We start from the raw sequence: 19004 nt of genomic DNA, 5'->3' as shown, positions 1-19004 counted from the left end.
TTGAATTACAGTTGCAAACGTGACAGTCTAATACAAATCAACTTCCTTTAAAGGAAAATTTTTTTTTGAATAGAAAACTTTCAGGTTCATGTTTAGTTGTCAATGAACTTGAATGAAATAACTTTCAGATATAATTTTTTTTTTGAGTTTTTTATAACTTTTTAGTCGTTGAAAAATATTTTTAATAATAAGACACTTAAAGCATCAGTTTTTTTAAAAAAGTGATTAATCTTATGAAGTTTTAGAAGTCTTATTTTTAGCTATTCTATAAAGACTTATTTTTATATCTAATACAGTTTTAAAACAAATTGATTGAGCTTTATTTAATTTTTAGAGGTTGTTTGCGTATAATTTGAAGTAGCATTTCCAACCAAAACAAGTTGTTTTTGAATTTACGGAAGCACCAATTGAAAAGCTATACGCTTGAAATTGAATTGCTCTAATTTAAGAAACTTGTTTAAAACTGAAAATCACTGTTTTGACAAACATTTTATGCAATTTGTTAACATAAACGGAAAAACAGCAACTTAAACAAAACCCTTTTCACTTATTTTACAATAAACAAATAACAAAAAAAATCAATTTTATTTATAAATATATAAAGTTAGAATAAGTCTTGAAAACTATACTTCTAGCTACTTCCAATGATATGAGTATTCATTATCCACGGTTTTGCCAGTAAAGTAAATCAACGTAAAGTTAATTGAACTAATACTTCAGGTTTTTATAAGCAAAATATAAAAAATAACGCAAAACTTATAAAGTAATTTTTGTATATGGATAACGGATATTTTATTTTGCTATGGACATTAGTAACTGCTTGTTTGAATTCATCTCCAGTATTGAGTTCACCTAGTGAGAATGATAACGGTAAGTTTGTTCTAAAAGTAAATAAGTTCATTACTTGTAGAGTATTTAAATTTTTAAACTAAACAATATATTGGAAGTATGTTCAAATTTTTAATAAAGAAAAAAAAAAACAGTTTTAGATGGATTTTTAAATGATGAATACTATGTTGTGTTTCCAATTCAAATGGATGGTAAATATGACAAAAAAATTGAAACATTAGTAAAAAAGGTTACTAAAGTTGTATATACTCTTCTAATAAAAATTTTTTGTAAATATTACATATTTGCTTATATCTTTTTTAAAAAGTATGTATAGCAAAATTACTTGATTTTAAGTTTACATTTATATTTTCACTAGTTTAAGTTAAAAAGGTTTTACGTATTTTTATTACTTATTAAAAAAAATTAACTATTTTGACTTATTGAAAATAAAAAACACATAAACATTAAACATTTTGTATTAAAAGATTTATTACGTCTAACATATTTAACAACAGGAAACAAACTCTCACATGGAATCCGTCTCATTCAGCCTGGGAAACGTAGGAAGACACGGTGAAGTGATACTCGACTTGGAACTGAACGACTTATTGGTACCCTCAACTTTCAGTCAGACTGTGTACACTCATAAAACAGGGGAGGTTAAACTACCCGTGGAAATAAAGGTGGGTTTTGGGTTTGATTTTTATATTTAGTTATCAGATTTATTATTTAACAGATAATTGTTTGAAAGAATTAAAGTGCACAACTCTAAAAAAAGAAAGAAAATATTTGATAAGATTCTTTAACTAAAACTTTAAAGTTTCATTCTAAAAACAGTTTTTCAGGGTGTAAACAAAAATGTATTTCGTTAGAAAATATACTGGTTGAAAACTTGTCGAATCATGAATTTTTAAACTCGTTTCTCCAAGTATGCTAAGATTTGTTTTTTTTTTTAAATATAATAACAAGCATGTAAAAATAAGCCTATAAGCCTATACAGTTAGTCAAAAACCTTCTTTTAATCTATAAGAATTTCGATTTATTTTATGTAGTATTTTTTAGTTTGTTTTCAGTCTTTTTTATTTCAATCAATTTTAGGTAAGTTTAATAAATATGATTGGTATATTCTAATTCTTTGAATGTTAAATTTATTTATAGAACTTAAACTTTTTTAATTGAATTGAGCAGTTATTGATTGCAAATAATCTAAAACAATCTAATATTTGTTAACAACATACTGTTGACTACTTCAAATAACTAATTATTTTTATACAATTGTAGGATTTGAATCATTGCAACTATCACGGAAAAGTTAGAAACCATGACAACAGCAATGCAGCTATTAACACGTGCAATGGAATAAGGTTTGTTTGTTTTAACTAATTTAAAAGAGAATTTATTTATTATTTGCGTGATATAAACACGAGTTTATTAAGAAATAGCAAACACGTGTGATGACATAAGATTAACATGATGTTTAAAATTAAGTAAACTTTTGAATTAAATTTATACTATAAGCTTTATATAGCTATATTAGATGCCTTTTTTTTCATACTTTTCATTACCTCAAAAAAAAAAAAATAAAAGTGCATCTGTTGGTGAAAGAAGGCTTTAAGGTTTTCAATTTATTTGAAAATAGGAGTTTGAAAGAAAGTAATTAGTTTTTTTTAATGCCTACACATTAAAGCATTAAGTTTGTTAAAAAACGTGAGTTTAGCTGTAAACACGAAGAATATTTTATATATTAATCTTGAGAATTTTAATATCATTAACTTCTAAAAGAAATAGTATCACTATATTTTAACTTAGAATAAAGTTTAAACAAGTTTGTTTAGTAAAATGTTTTAATTAACCAGATCATATTTTCTAAAATCTTTTAAAAGTTTGGAATTTAAATATAGGCGTTTAAACAAAAATAAAAACTTAATAAATTTTTTACAGCTTTAGTTAGCATGTTAAAATATTCTAAATAACTATTTTGTTTTTTAATTAGTTCTGTTTTTGTAGACTTGTCACTTTCTCGCAAGAAGTCGACCGTAGTTAAACTAGTTCTGATTTATTACTGATTTCTAAATTTCTAAAACATATCCTCCCTTAACTATTTCATATTTTACAAAGATAATTTTAAAACAACAACTAGTATATATTTTTTATAATGATATTTGATAATAAAATTTTAACTTCAGAGGCTACATCGAAATTGACGATCTCCACTACGTGATCGAACCAATCAGCGAACAGTATTCCACCCGTGGTCACGTGGTGTACCACCCGTCCAATCACGAGTCGTTTCAGCGTCAATTATTACCGCGTGGTGGCGCAACTTGCGGCCAAAACGAACCGGGGAGCTTCAAGATGGAATATTTGTTCGGATCAGCCGTAATCAGTTAGTTGTTTTTATTATTATAGTTATGTAATTGTGTATATAATTTTAACTTTTTCAAAATTCTATTATAAGGGCTAGACAAATTCCGTTATTATTTATAATCATAAATTTAATTTGAATAAGTAAACAAACTTTAAAACATTTGTCGTAGACTAGGAACTAGTAAGTGCGATTTGATGATACTTACAGTCATAAGTGCTATATTTTGTTTTTACAAGTTTTTCAGCTACTCTCAGTTATTTGTAGTCGTAACTTTAAAACCTCAGTTAAAATAAAATTGAAAAAAACTACAAATTGCAAACCAAAACAACTATTGAGTGTATTTTAGCTTCGCTTTAAGAAGTATTACAATTGTTAAATTTACAAAAAATATGTTGCTTATTTTGCAAAAACTTTGCAATTTTTTACTTATGCCTAAATTGTTAAAACCTTTCACTATAAAAACCTAGTTTATAACCAATTATTTCTGATTGGTTTTATAATAATTTTTAATAAAATCTAGCTTGTTACTTTTTATTTCCACTTTACTTGGTGTATAACATTTATTAATAAAATGTTTAGAGAACGTAAGCAATCATCGTAGCAAGAGAGCACTGGGAAGAAATCAGAAATATTTTATTGAATTACTAATGGTCATGGACAAAGAAAATGTAAGTTTTATAACATATATTTTACTAAAGAGTAAAAACTATTAGAACAAGAAATAGTCTTTTTTTTTAATTATAGTTCTTAAATTAAAACATAATACGTTTTATATTACTGATGTTTAAATTATTCTTCATAAATATATGAATACTTTATTTTATACTACTCCAATAAACCTTTAAGAAATCAACAACAAATCTCAACAGTTAAACGTATATTTCAATGGATGAGCACACTTAAAAAATAACTTAATCCGCAAAAAATCACTACTTTACCTGGTTTATAAAAGTTTAACATAACAAAAAAATATTTGTCGGCAGATGGATTAAAAATTTCTTAGTTATTGTTTTTAGCAACGATATTAAGTTGAGAATAAATCATTTAAAGCAACTGATGAACAAAATATTATGTCTAAAATGATTAAGTTGTTTCACTTAAAAAACGTTTTTATCGTTGCCAGTTTGTCTAACTTTGTTGATACAGTTCTAAGTATTCAATATTGTCCACAGTACAGAGTGCGTGATTATTTGTACCCAAGTGTTTTGAAATTAAACTTATAATTCTAAATATTCAATATTATCCACAGTACAAAAGATTCTCAACACCGGAGGCGAGGAACGAACACGTGATAGAAGTGGTGAATCTGGTCGATTTCTATTACAAGAAACTCGGGTTCAGGGTCGTTCTCTCGCACATCGAGTTTTGGCGGGAAAACAAAGTAACATTTACAACAAACGCCAGAAAAGTTTGTAAATTTGAGTTTTTATATAGTGATGTTTTTAACCATGATTTTATAGCAATGCTTGTTCTTCATATCAAAATTTTTTTTTTCTTTTAAGATTTTGAACTTTTTTTGTGTTATCATGGCAAATACAAATAAATAAAAGAATAAAAATAAATAAAAACTCTTACAAATTTTTTTCTCACACCAGATTATAACTTTTTTTTGAGTTATTAGGATACATGAGTTAATACTTGGTTAAAACGTCGCTAAAAAATCACTTTTTAAATTAAATCCTTCCCACGCAGTACTCAGAATTCTTTGTGGACTACCGCTAAATATAATTTTCTAAAGATTTTTTATTTGCACAGGATTTTAACTTTTTCTTAATAAAACTCAAATCTCAAACCTTAAATACAATCTCTACAAACAGAACTTTACATAAAACAATTTTAAAATCAGTCTCAATCACACAGGACTTGGACTTGTTCGTGAACTACCGCGTAAAAAGGCTCAGAGAGTCTGTGGAAACAGAGTGGCACCGGGCAGACGCTTCCCACTTGTTATTTGGCAGGTTTATAAAACATGATAGAGTATAAATAGTTGTTTTATGTAAAGTTTAATGCTTTAAAAGTTTAAGAAAAAAGTGTCATTTGTACAATTAAAAAAAACCAAAAACAATAAATAAAAGTATAGTGGTAATTATTGAACGCTTCTCATTTATTGTTTGGCAGGTTGGAAAAAAACTAAAGACATGGTAGAGTATAATCATGAAAGTATTTGTTTTATGTAAAGCTTAAAGTTTTGAAAACATTTAAAAGCTTAAGAAAGAAGTGTCACTTGTACAAATAAAAATATATTTGAGAAAAATAAAAAAATCTAATGGTAGACTATCAACTTAAAAGATAATTTCTGCTTAGCAAGTTTAATGTTTTAAAAAAATTTAGAAGCGTTGTCTGTAAAAAATAAAGAAACAAAGAATTATTGTTTTTAAAGTTTAAGACGTGTTATCTTTCAAGCATATAATATAACAACACTTATTATTTTTCAGGGACTTTCAGGGCACCACAATCGGAATGGCCCATATAGCTGTCATGTGCGGAACAAAATCTGCATCAGTTAATCAGGTATGTAATATTTATATATTAAAAAAAAACAATAATTACATCAAATAAAAAAAATCTGCAAGCATTAAACAAATTTGTAATATTTACACACATAAACAAATAAATATATGAACCATTTCTGCAAAATAACAGTTTAGTTGAGTAAGATATATTAAGAACTCTTTATTAGTTTTTATTATATTCTAATTAAGGTCCTGAGAAGTTAAAATGTTCTTAAACTACTTTGGCTACATATTTCTCAAAAATTTTATATTGAAAATGAAATAAACAAGACAAATTTGAAATGGTAAATAAAATGAAAAATTTGGAATAATTTTAACACATGTGTGCTAGCTGTTTTCATTTAGATATTTAGATGACTTGACGAAAACCATTCAATGTGGCACAAAATGTTTAATACTATATATTTTTAGATAATTATCTAACTTTACTACTTATTATATTTAAACGAATTATCAAAACCATTCAATTTGGCATTATCAGTAATTTTGAACGAAAATTTGGTATCGTTTTCCTTATCTAGTTTGTTTTATTGATTATCAAAATGTATATTACATTTAAAAGATTTGACGAAACCAATAAACATTTCATCTACTGTAGTACATAAAACGTTTAATATTATAATCTAATTATTAACTATTTAATATATCAGTCTAATTATTGATTATTTGTTAATTACTAGCAATTTAAAAGGACCTGGGCAAACCATTCAACGTTACATCCACTGTAGCTCACGATATTGATATTGTTTTTTTGATTATATTTATATAATTATTTACATTAATTTAAAAGGACTCGGGCAAACCAATTAACATAGCATTAACTGTAACTTACGAAATATTTTATAATGTTTAACTTTTTCAAAAAGGTATGTATTATAAATAAACATTTATTATACTTAGGATCTGGGCAAACCATTCAACGTAGCGTCCACCGTAGCTCACGAAATGGGACACAATTTCGGGATGCACCACGACACTGATGATTGCAGTTGCGACAAAAATACAGATTGCATCATGGCGAGTAGCGCAGGGTAAGTTAATAAAAAGTTTTTGGTTTTATAATTAAAGTTATATAACTTAATAATAAAGATTGACATAACTACTGACTGTAAGTGGCAAGTAGCGCAGGGTTTGTTAATGATATACTTTTTATAGAAATAAATAAATTATAAAAATTTATTAATTTAATAATTAATATTGTAGATGTGACATAAATACTGAACTGCATGATGGCTAATAGCGCAGAGTTGTTAAAGATAAGAACGAATAAGTGCTTATTAATAAACAAAGAAAAATTCTTAAACAAAGTTTTTTTTTTCTACAGATTCAGGCAGAAGAAGGACTGGTCCGAGTGTTCCAAGGAGTACCTCCGCCAGGGATTGCGGATAGGGCTGGGCAGTTGCCTGATGAACGTCCCTGAATCTTCTTCCCTGTGGGGCGGCCCCAAATGCGGGAACGAGATCATTGAGAAGGGGGAGGAGTGCGATTGTGGGAGCGTGTCGGATTGTATAAGGTTCGTGTCTCACAATTTTATTTTTTATAGTTTGTTTTTATAAGTTTTTTTTTAATATTATTATAATGCATATATATTTTATCAGGTGTACAACCTGAAATTGAATGATTAGTAATTAGTGTTAATTATTCTAAATTTGTTGTGGTTGCCTTAGCTTTTACAAATTAGCACAGAAAAAAAATAAAAAGCTTGTAACTCTTTGTAAGAGTCTATAACTTCTTATTAAATTTCCTACTAAGTTTTTTTTTTCAATCTGGTAATATACTATGCACAAATCATGAAATACGGCCATTGATACGTTTGCCATAGACTAAATTACGACAAAAAGTCTGATCGTTTAATAAAGTGTATTTTCGATTGTGTTTCCGTAATTTATAATTTTTTAGTTTAAGGCTTATAACTGTAATTCAGCTTTTACAATTGATGTCAGACAGTTTAATGTTAGTTTTCAAATGAGTTACTAAACTCTAACCTTTCAACTATCTAGTTTGTTATTTTTTTAGTAGATATTGCAACGCAACCTCCTGCCAATTGATCCCATACCCGGAATAAGTTAATAAAAATAATAATAATAAGTAATGATAAAACAGTAGTGATTACGAACGATAAATAATAATTATTAAATTTTTTTCAGCAAATGCTGCAACGCCACCTCGTGTCAACTGCTCCCCCATGCGGAATGCGATCAGGGCGAGTGTTGCGACAATTGCGAGTTCAGGAACAGCGGCACCATGTGTCGAAGCACCGATGGCAACGAGTGCGACCTGCCGGAGTTCTGCAGTGGGGGCAGCGCTTTTGTTAGTTTTTTTAATTTAAAGAACTAATACTAATTGAAAGCTGTTCACTATAATTAATTAAGTAGTAATTAAATATAAGTAGTAAAACATGTTTCATCTTTTTAGTATAATCTTTTAAAAGTTATGTTTTACTCTGTTGTGAACAAAACATATTTGCTATAGTTTTTAATTCAAACTCAAGATTTCATAGTTATTTAGTTATAAAAATTTTGTATTTAAGTAACTACATAAGTTTTAAATATTTATTCTCGTGATTAGTCAAACGTTTAAAGAAAATCTTAACTTCTTAAACCAACTAGAGGATTAGATAAATTTACCTGTGACTGATCTATGCTTTACGAGGTGTACTTTTGTATTTCTACACATTTTAATTATTACTTACAAAAACATTTCGAATTTTTTCTTTACAGTTAGTTGTTTAGCAATAGTGTCCATGACTAGAATAACAACATGTACAATAGTTATATGTTTTAAAAAATATTGCGATAAATGTAGCTATTATTCATGTCAGAGTCGATGTTTCTAAAATTGTAGACAATTTATCAATTTAAATTTCAAACAAAAGTGCCCGGGAAACGTACACATGGAAAACGGGTCGCCATGCCAACAAGACACCCAGTCCTGTAACGAGGGAATCTGCCTCACGCACGACCTCCAGTGTCAAATATTGTGGGGCGAAGGTAAATTTTAAATTAATATTTGTCATTAGAAATAAATTTTATTTGTATTATATATAGCTTAGCCTTCAAAACAACAAGTTTCAGAAAAGCCTCCAATGTTAGATACTGTAAGGGGAAGGTAAACATTTTAATAATAATAAATTAGCTGTGAGCGGCAACACGTATTTGGTGAAATCTAAAATTTACTTTAGTCATTATAAACCTAACACTCGTGTCAGTAAAACTACTGTCCTGGTCAAGACGTTAAAAAGTTACTTGGTGTGCGACCCGATAACCGAAAGTTTCTTCGTGCACCAGGTCCAAGTGTTTTGAGCGTCTTTTTTTATTGCCAATTAACTATAGTAAGACTTTAAAAAAATTGAAAAAGTTAAAAAGGTGCTTAAAATTTACAGACAAAAAACACTAGGAAATTATTTTAAGTTGATACTGCGATCTTTTTCTTCGAACAACAAAAAAATTTGCATGGGTTTTTGCTTTTTTTATTTACTAGATGTAAAAAAACATTTTAAATGTTATAAAAATAAACAAAGGTTTTTTTTTGTAACAAAAGTCTAATAATAAATTAAAACGTTTTATAACAAAACAAAGAAATTTAAGAATTTTACAAAAAGTTATACTATTTGTTGGATCATTTATTTTAGAAACAGAACTTTTTCACGCTACTAGTTTTTTTTTACCAATCAACCTTATAGTTTAGTAACTATTTTTTAGAAAATCGGTCTTAAATTAAAAAACCACAAAACTTTTAAAACCTACTTTAAAATTGATCACACATAATCTTGTATTCCAATAATGACTCAAATTCGTAGACAAATGGTCTTAGACAAAAAAAAAATTGTAAAGTTTACTAACATACATTATATCTTTTTGTTTACAGGTATAAGTTAAGGTAATCAAGCTTTTTAATTACTTAATTATGCTTATTTTGTTTCTTTAATAAAGTTGACAGATGCACCTTAATGACATTACAATCTCGTTTAATTTATAGTTACAATAACCGGCCTTAAACAAAAAATTAATTATAAAATTTAATTAAATTTTTATTTATTTATACAGATGCACGATCAGGGGCACCTTCATGTTACTCTGCAGTCAACAAACAGGGAAACAAGAATGGAAACTGTGGCAGGGACGAGACTGGGGAGTTTATCAAGTGCAGTAGAACGTAAGTGAAGTTAATATACAATACATATGTACTACATGTCTGTAAATATTAGTTGCTGGTATTGTAAACATTTAGTAAGTTAGTTGCTTACAATTGCTATGAACTACTTGTGTATATTGTGAGAGGGGTGGGAGTAGGGATTTAACTAAGTGTACTAGAAATAATTTGATTTTAAATACAATACATACTTGTATATTATATATATATGTATATAAATATATATATATATATGTATCTGTTTGTATTAGTTGTCGGATAGAGTTGGTACTTGTGTGCTAGAAAAAGTAAATAAAGTTTAAAAACGTAGCTTTTTGTAACGTAACTTAAGTTGAAAACTAACAAATTTTACTATATGCTACATTTTGTAATCAAAAAAAAGTAAACAAATTCAAATTAACTAAAGATTAAGCAGCAAAGCATTATGTAGTAAACTGATACAAAATATGGCCCGTTTTAACGGGTTTTAAAACAATATAAATAAATATAAAAGTAAATAGTATAGAATGTTAACTAATATCAATAAATAATATGTTATAATTAAAAACACAAACAAAGCAGCAACACATTATGCGGCAAGTTAAACTGTCACCCAGGCAAAATTTTGGCCTGTTTTGAATGATATTTACTGTATTAAATAAATATACAGTACTAATTCAAATAAAATAAACAAACAAAACAGCAACGCGTTATGCGGAAAACTGAACTGCCACTCGGACAGGACATGGCCGGTACTGAAGGGTCTTTCGCACAGGTTGAACTACAGAAACAGGGTTCTTGGTATCAAGGAATCCTGTAAGACCGTGGAGTCTCTGGAACAGGTGAAAAGTTGAAATATTTAAACAAAAACACCTTTCTAAAATAAACAGAATTAAAAATATACAGCAACTCGTTATGCGGCAAGCTGAGTTCTTATCAATATTTTTTTTTAATAAAAAAACTTGAATAATCTGTAGTGAAGAAAGCTGATTAATATAAAAATATTATAAATGAAAACATTTTTTTATTTAGGATTCTAACGTGAAAGATATGGACGACGTTGGTTTAGTACAGGAAGGAACCAGTTGCGGGAAAAATATGGTTTGTTTGTTGCTCAAAAAAGATAATGACTATTTATTAAACTTAAAAAAATTTTTTTTTGATATAAATTCTTTAATTTACTTTTGCAATTGCTGAAAAAATGTATATAATTTTTTATTTCCTTTTTTTAATCTGCATTCATTGTTTTAAGACTACTGTTTAATTTTATATACAGTATTATGCTTTAGTTTATACGTGATTAATGCAATAAACTACCCGCTTATGGTTTATTTTTGTCATTTTTATAAACAAATGATTAATTGCAGTTAAATATTTAACCTGTGTATAGATCGAAAATGTTAATGTTTTCGAATTAGTAAATTACGATAAACAAATAATTCTTAAAACTTACTTGCACTCCTACCCAGAAAGGTGATACTGTAGTTAGTTTGCTTTTTTTATTAAACAATTTTTATTTTAGTTTAGATTTTATTGTATCAACCTGTGGTGACAAACTGTTAGTTAAAAGAAACAACCTTGTCGTTTATTTTTTTTAAACTAGTAAATAGCTTGGAGTAAAAGCATGTTTTTTGGTGTCTGTCTATTGCATTGTCATTTTCTCTCCACTTTTGTTCTACAGCTTAACTTTTGTTAAAACCTTCAAAAATTACTTATTTAAAAATTACGATTTCTTTGTTGTAACGTTTATATTTGTAAATTTATTGATAGCCAACAGGCTTTGATTTTTTGTGTTTTATTTTAACTTTATGGTGTAAATATTTCAACATTTGAAAGTTTTTTGTAAGCTGGTAAACTTTGCCTATATCTAAACAAGAACATTAATCAAATTTATTTACTTTAGAACCGCAAAAATTTAATTTAATATCAGATATTTTCATTATTTAAAATAAATTTTAGGCGTGCTCGGACAATGAGTGTAAACCTCTGAAGAACAATACTTGCTCCAAAAAATGCAATGGTAGAGGAGTAAGTTTAAATATTATTTTTTGTTTAATAGTTTGATAATTTAAAGTTTAATACTTGCTCTAAGAACTGCAATGGTAGAGGGGTTAGTTTAAATATTATTTTTTGTTTAATAGTTTGATAATTTAAAGTTTAATACTTGCTCTAAGAAATGCAATGGTAGAGGGGTTAGTTTAAATATTATTTTAATTTTTTAATATGTTAAAGTTTAATGCTTGCTCTAAAAATTGTAAAAAAAGGAGGTAAGTTTAAATAATCTATTTTCAATATATTTTTTATTAAAAGAATCCCAATATTAGGTTTGTTGCCAGCCTATTAAGTTGTTTATTTTACTTTAAACTAAGATACTCAATCGATACTATGTTATTTATTTATACAATTTAAAGTTAAAAGTATATAATATAATGGGTTAAACTTTACTCATGATTAAATTATTTTATCATTGCAATTCAAAAAATGAGTATTAGTTTTTTTTTTCTAGGCACTAGTTTATACTTTCTCAAAACATATTTTTACACAAAATTTCATTTAGTTTTAATTTTTTTAATTTTATACAACCTATTTGTAAAAAAAATAAAACACTAAAATATACTTATAGTATCAATTCAACAACAACCAATTAGTTTCAGGCTAAATATGAAAATTTTAAATGTTTAACCCGTATAATGTATAAACAATAGAAACTGTTCTTTTACTAAAAACATTTAATTGTTTAATTAGCAACAAATTATTAGCTAAAAACACCAGAAAAAAGAGTATTATGTGCAATAATCTGAAATTTAAGTTTGAACGGTCAGGCTTAATGAGCCATAAATAAAAAATAATAATATATTCAACATTCACTTAAAAAAATAACAACATTCATTGACAACAAAGGTCACTTAAACATAGACAACTTAATTATACAACAAGTTAACAACATTCAACATCAAACATTCAACAGATTTGCAACAACAAGGGCCACTGCCACTGCGACGACGGGTGGTCGCCGCCGTATTGTGACGTCAGAGGCAGGGGAGGGTCCCTGGATAGCAACCCGGCGTCCGTTGTCAGGCGTGAGTGTTCAAAATTTGCACATTTTTCATTTTTGCGCTTATTTTCACCCTACCAGGGATGTGACTTGATACAAACTCTTTAAAATTTTATTTTTTTTACTCAGAGTAGTTATAATGATTTAAAACTAAGAGCAGGAACTTTTTTAAATAAAAATGTTAATAATATTTCTATTTTAATTTGTATCAAGCTACTTCCCTGCAACATACTAACATGCAGTTCACATACCACACACCGACATTACATGTCGATTTGCATCGGGTGCGCTTTCACATGTAATCAATAATAAAACTTTGGAAACGCAATACATTTTTGCGTGTGTTTTGTTATTGCATTAAATGGTCTTGCAGAAATATATAAAGAGTTTGTGCTAAAAAAAACATGTAGAGTTGAGAAGCATCAAGTTTTGTTTTGTTTTCGGTGCTTTGTGTTTTTTTCTCTTGCTTAAGTTACTGAAAACTAAAGTTCGATATTTTGTTTTTCAACTAATTTTTTTGTTTTAAAAAGTGTTTTCTAAAAAATCTTCACACAGAATAAATAAATAAAAAAGAACTAATATCACTACAAATATAAAATGTTATCTTTGGTAATAGAAAGTCTAGCTCTGATTTTTTTTTTCAAATTTTTGTATTACTGAAATTTAAACTTTTTTATCTCTTTGGTTTTCATTTTGAAAAGTGTTCTTTATTCAAGTTTTAACAAAACAGCAACAACTGCTATTAAGACAACTACTACTTCTACTACTTTGCAAACAACAACTACTATGAAAACAACTCCAACGACAACAACAACTGAAAAAACTACAATAAAGACCACGACAAAACCTGAAGAACCAGACCACAGGGGTATTGTTACTGGAAAACCAGAAAAAGGTACAAAACCTGAACAAAAGCCTACAGATTTCTACTCCACCATTGAAGCTACAACGAAAAAGGTCTATGAAGGCACTACCATTATCACGGAAAAAGTTAACAATACAATATCAACAAAAACAAAAGTCTCCAAAGCTCACAGTAAGCACAAACGCTATGCTTTGCAATCAGTATTAACAGAAGCATGCCATAATCTTCATACAAAAACAAAATATATCGTCTCATCAAATCATGCCAAACTACAATGCTGCTTGTAGCTTGTAAACTCGTGTTTAGCTTGAAAATCACTTTCATAGTTTCAAAATAGCTATTTGTTTTGAAAAAAAACTGTATTTAGTAACAAGACGTCATAGCAAACATAGCAATTGTTTATAATTTTCTTAGAGATAAACACAATATTAATAGTAAAATTTATTATATTGTAAAACACAATATTAATGGTTGTTGTAGACAACGTCTTATTAGTTTTTATGTAGAAGTTTTTACAACGCTAAAAGTAGCTGTTACTTTAGTTTTTTTAGTAATTAGTAGTTTTATCGGTAAATACAAAAACCCTCCAGTAATGAATTTTGTTTACTTGTTCTTAGTTGTTGTAGCAAAAAATTTAAAAAAAACTAAATTCACACAGTTTAAACTTGAATGAGTTTTATACTTGTTAATCAACGGACTAATAATTATGTATTGATATCAATAACTTAATTAATGTTGCACGTATTTAGACTTAAGTTAAAATATCTCAAAGTGTTCTATAATCTTCAAAAGTCTAAAATAAATCTTCAAAAATGTACTTTTAAGGACTTATATTAAACATACTGATTAACTTTTTCAGCTTTAAAAAGCAAGTTTCAGCAAGTTAAAAAAAAAAAATTAATTTATATTTTGTTTCTTTACATTTGCATGATCATAACTTAATGAAACGAAGTTCTGTAAAGTTATAGTGTTAAGTTATTAAAAAAGACTTACTTTATCTCTTCGAAACAAAATTTACTTATGATGCAACTTTATTTTAATTTTATTAACACGGAACTGATAGATTTATATTTGTATATGATACACCAAAAATAATTTATTTGATTACTTATTGACATAAAACCTTATTTAAAGATATAAACTTTTAGTTAACTTTCCTAAACACTCAAGCTTTAGACAGCTTAAAACGTAGTAATTTAGTAAAAAAATATAATCGTAAAAAATACTGATTATATTTAAAGAAGTACATTTGTAAAGTAGTTTAAATGTTTTTAAAAATTCTTGCATCTCTATACTTGATTGTTTTACACAAAAAATGTGATTATTTCAACAGTTAATTTTTTTTAATCTGTACAGTTGATTACTGTATATAACTAAATTTAATTTTTCAACAGTCCCTCAAGACGTGGTGCTGCTAATAACGTTCTTGTGTGTGGTGCTTCCCCTTTTGCTGGTCATCGGCACGTTTGTGTGGTACCGATATTTTGGCGGGAAGGAACACGTGAAAAAAGTTAAAAGGGACAGGTTGGTGACTTGTTAAAAAATATAAAAATTAATAGTTTAAAAAAAATGATTTTTGTATTAAATTTATTAAACCTATTTAAACGTTACCAGTTAATCTTTTCAGTTGCTATACTATCACTAAACTTATGGTACGCTTTTTTTTTTGATTTGTTTAAAACGTTTTAATTAAAGTTTTGCATTAATTTGTAAATAGTTTTTTAGGAAATTGAAAATTAATATACTTTAAAAAAAAGTTTAAGTAAAAATTAATTTGGTTAATTACGCTATTAAGCTTATTAATTTGTAAGTGTTAAGTTAATAAATTTAAGTTAATAAAAGTATAGAGAAACTTTTGCCGTTTTATTCATTCAAACGTAATTTTAAAAACCGTAAAAATACATTTAAAGATTGTAGTATTTGAGTTTTACTTATTATCTTAAAAACAAAACTTAGTTTGAGCAGTCATTTTATTCACTACCTTCTTAAAATTGTTTAAATTTTTATTTAAGTATATTAAATATCTATTCTACTATTAAAAATTATGAAATATCAAGTTATTTAATTTATTACTTCGACAAGTTAAAAGTTTGAACTTTTTTTTAAGTCAGAAAGGAAGCATTACTTCAAAGATATGACTGTATAACTTTATAAAGATTTTTTTAAACTATAACGTTTTTTTCTTGATATTATCTTATTTCTTATTAATGTTTTATTGTGTTAATACCAGGGAAAAAAGACTACAGCAAATCAATGCAATTTCTGAAGAGTAAGATGTTTTAGCTAGCTTTTATTTGCTTAATAAACTCTACTAACATTAATTTAAAAGCTATTATTCGCTTAAAACATTTTTTAAATCTAGTTTATATTTGGCCAATGGTAAGATTTATTTATCTATCTTTTATTTGCTCAATAATGCATAGACTTGCCGCTTTACTTTGCCATAAACTTTTATTGATTTTAAAACAAAAATGCTTCACATTAGTTAACTTATTTGAAAAATCATTAAAATAAACTAAAACCTTTGTTCTTTTTTTAATTTGTCATTTCTGATCTTTAAGTGTGAACTTTTTATACAAAGTAATGTATATGATAAGTGTATATTATTTTTACAATATAATTTGAATTTAATTTTCAAGCTGCTTAGTTTGTTTTTACTTATTTAGTTAGCTGTAATATTTCTTAAACTTTCACTACTTTTGAAATATTAGATGTAAACTAATTTTTTTTTCCAGTATTTTATAGTGCGTATCAATTGCTTTAGTATTAAAATTAATAATTTTGATCTTTAATTTACAATGATTAAAAAAAAACTTTAGTCTTTGTAGCATTTACTAATATGTTTGCGTTTTGTAAAAAAAATGCTTTTGCATGGTTGCTAAAAAATTAATTAGTTATTCGCCAATAAATTAAAGTTTTTTAAATCTTATTTTAAATTACAATTGAAGAGAAAGCTATCAAATTTAATACTTAAATGTTGTTAATATTTTTCTCTTTCTCCAACAGTCAAAACCGAACAATCTTATTTAAAAGCCTTATCACTTAAAATCTAATTTGTTTAATTTTACTAGGAATTTCTATTTAAACTTTTTTATCAAAATAATCAATTTTTTATAAAATTCAGAAAAGAGAGACTCGCCGCGGTGGCCAAATCTAAAAACAGCAACAAATACGACCACAACCAAGTAGGAGGGAGAAACTACAGCTTCGGCAACACGTCACAGTCCAGGTTGATCGTCAACGACGTCAGGAATGACGTAAGCAACCAGTCGCCGTTGCGTAGCAACATGCACGGTAATGAGAAAATTGTTATTTGAATTAGTCACGTAAATTCCTCAAATGTTTTATGCAAAGAAAATTTTTGAAATGACTTAAAGTTATATGGGAAGTTTACTTATTTTATGCCAACTGAGCCAATATGATTTATTTTATTTTTACTCTTAGACAACACTTTATTAAATTTATAAACGAATAAAGCTTTACTATTTCTGTTATTCAAACTGTGTTAAGGGTTATATATCAACAGAAAGTAGGCCAAATTAATTGACTCTATTCTACTTAGACATTCATTACATTCATTAACTTTATCAATTTTTTATTTTTAACAGCAACCGTCCAGCTTCATGCACCACCCTCACACCAGGGGAATACCCAACTTCAGGGGAACACCCCGAGAGCCTCCCCTCGCCCCAACCGTCGACCACCACCCCCTCCCTCAAACAAACCCTCGCCCCTCCTCCAACAAAAAGATCCTCCTCCGAGACCGCAAAATCCCCCAAACGAAGACCCAATTGTGAAAATTCCCCCCAAGATTCCCGCCAAGCCCGTCGTCAAGACGTCGTCGTTCGGGAAGCCGGTGACGCCCAGAAAACCCCCGGTTGCTAAGGACAACGGCCACCTGAGGTCACAGGGGGGCTCGCACACCCCGCCCCTTCCCCCGCCGTCGTCAAGGAAACCGTCGCCGTGGATGGGGGGAAGGAAGGCGCAGTCAAGGCCCGCCACCCCTCAGAAACCTCATTTCGCCAGCAAGGTGACATTTTTGTTTTTATATTTATAAAGTATTTCGCCAGCAAGATTTATTTTTTCTTGTATATGCGAAATTGATTTTAATGTCTTTTTTGATTTTTATTTGAAGTTGTAGCTTTCTTATTTTACTTCAGGTTTGACTGACGAACAAATTTCACAACAGTTTTCCAATTTTTTTAATATTTACTTCCTATTAAAAAGTCTTAAATACAAATATACACTGTTACACGTTCATATATTTTTTAAAATACTTGTGATACTTTTTTTTTAGAACGAGAACAACAGTTCCAGTAACGTGTCCAGCTTCGGCCACCCGAAAAAACCCCAACAAGCACCAGCAAGAGGGAGTTACCCTGAAAGCTCGGGGGATCACGCGGGAAGAACAGGGGGTTTTCCCTCAAACGAAGACCGCTCCCCTCCCCCCTATCTTTCGTCGTTTTCCGCTTTGCGCGCCAAATTCAACGAGCAGCAATAAAGCGAGAAACACACGTTGAATGAGCAAGTGGCAAGAAGCAAACAGAAGTTTTTCTCAAGTTTCGATCTGCCGCCAAGTTCTAAGAACAACTAAAACAAGATTAAATGTTTTTTACTATTTTCAATGTTGCGCTGTACAGGATTTACTTTTTTTCATAAGCTCAAAATCAAGTGATTTGAATTTAAGGTTATATTTACGTTTTGTAAAATTATAGACCTTTTTGTTAAATTTTTAAAAACAAATTTAGTTTTATCAACAACCTTGTTTGAAATTTAAGAACAAGGAAATTAATTTTGTTTAAATTCCGTTACGCCATTATATTTACCAAGCTTAAGTTCCTCTTGCTTCAATTTTCATTTTCATACGATTATGATATCAAGTGGTTAATATTTATATTTTTAATTTTTTTTTCATATCTTTAACATCTGAAGTATATGATCACATTCCGAAGTTAAGAGAATTATTATTAAATTTTACTACGAGATTTAATTGCATTGAACTTTATTTTATTTTATTTATAAGCCTCTTTAGCTTTAACAAGTATTTTAATGTTTTAATTGTTAGTGTAGAATTTTTATCAAGTTGTAATTAGTGTTGCACATTTAATTAAATTCTAACTAGTCTTTTATAAATACTTTACTACAGTACATTTTATACTAACATAAAATTTAATTTTGCAATAGTTATTACTGAAATTGCCACATTAAAAGCTATCCTACGTTTATTTAAAATTTATATGT

At 27.9% G+C, this 19004-nt stretch overlaps 1 protein-coding gene across 2 annotated transcripts; it reads left to right on the top strand.

The window, feature by feature from the left end:
* Positions 1–725: 725 nt before the first annotated feature.
* LOC145835450 (zinc metalloproteinase-disintegrin-like berythractivase) lies at positions 726–18967 on the top strand. 2 transcript variants are annotated; one of them, XM_082943043.1, is made up of 24 exons: positions 726–870; positions 984–1078; positions 1347–1514; positions 2113–2195; positions 3018–3217; positions 3779–3867; positions 4449–4607; positions 5060–5157; positions 5635–5710; positions 6613–6743; positions 7037–7225; positions 7860–8022; positions 8588–8702; positions 9759–9867; positions 10547–10685; positions 10876–10944; positions 11803–11871; positions 12812–12923; positions 13629–13934; positions 15158–15287; positions 15994–16032; positions 16888–17057; positions 17372–17793; positions 18061–18967. In XM_082943043.1, the coding sequence occupies exons 1-24, from the start codon at positions 777–779 to the stop codon at positions 18262–18264; spliced, it is 3429 nt and encodes a 1142-aa protein (XP_082799169.1). In that variant the 5' UTR covers positions 726–776; the 3' UTR covers positions 18265–18967. The 2 variants fall into 2 exon arrangements, with proteins under 2 accessions (XP_082799169.1, XP_082799170.1); XM_082943044.1 differs by lacking the exon at positions 13629–13934.
* The last annotated feature ends 37 nt before the right edge of the window (positions 18968–19004 follow it).

The sequence above is a fragment of the Thalia democratica genome, chromosome 5, assembly GCF_965202585.1.
Source record: "Thalia democratica chromosome 5, ktThaDemo2.hap1.1, whole genome shotgun sequence".
Classification (NCBI taxonomy): Eukaryota; Metazoa; Chordata; class Thaliacea; order Salpida; family Salpidae; genus Thalia; species Thalia democratica.
This window is presented reverse-complemented; position numbering and strand designations above follow the sequence as displayed.

What these genes read in the sequence shown, in the direction of transcription:
- LOC145835450 (XM_082943043.1), top strand. Translation starts at nt 777, where the DNA reads ATGGATAACGGATATTTTATTTTGCTATGGACATTAGTAACTGCTTGT. An exon ending in AATCTGCATCAGTTAATCAG is followed by an intron (nt 5,711 to 6,612) that starts GTATGTAATATT and finishes TATTATACTTAG; the next exon opens with GATCTGGGCAAACCATTCAA. An exon ending in TCAAATATTGTGGGGCGAAG is followed by an intron (nt 8,703 to 9,758) that starts GTAAATTTTAAA and finishes TTATTTATACAG; the next exon opens with ATGCACGATCAGGGGCACCT.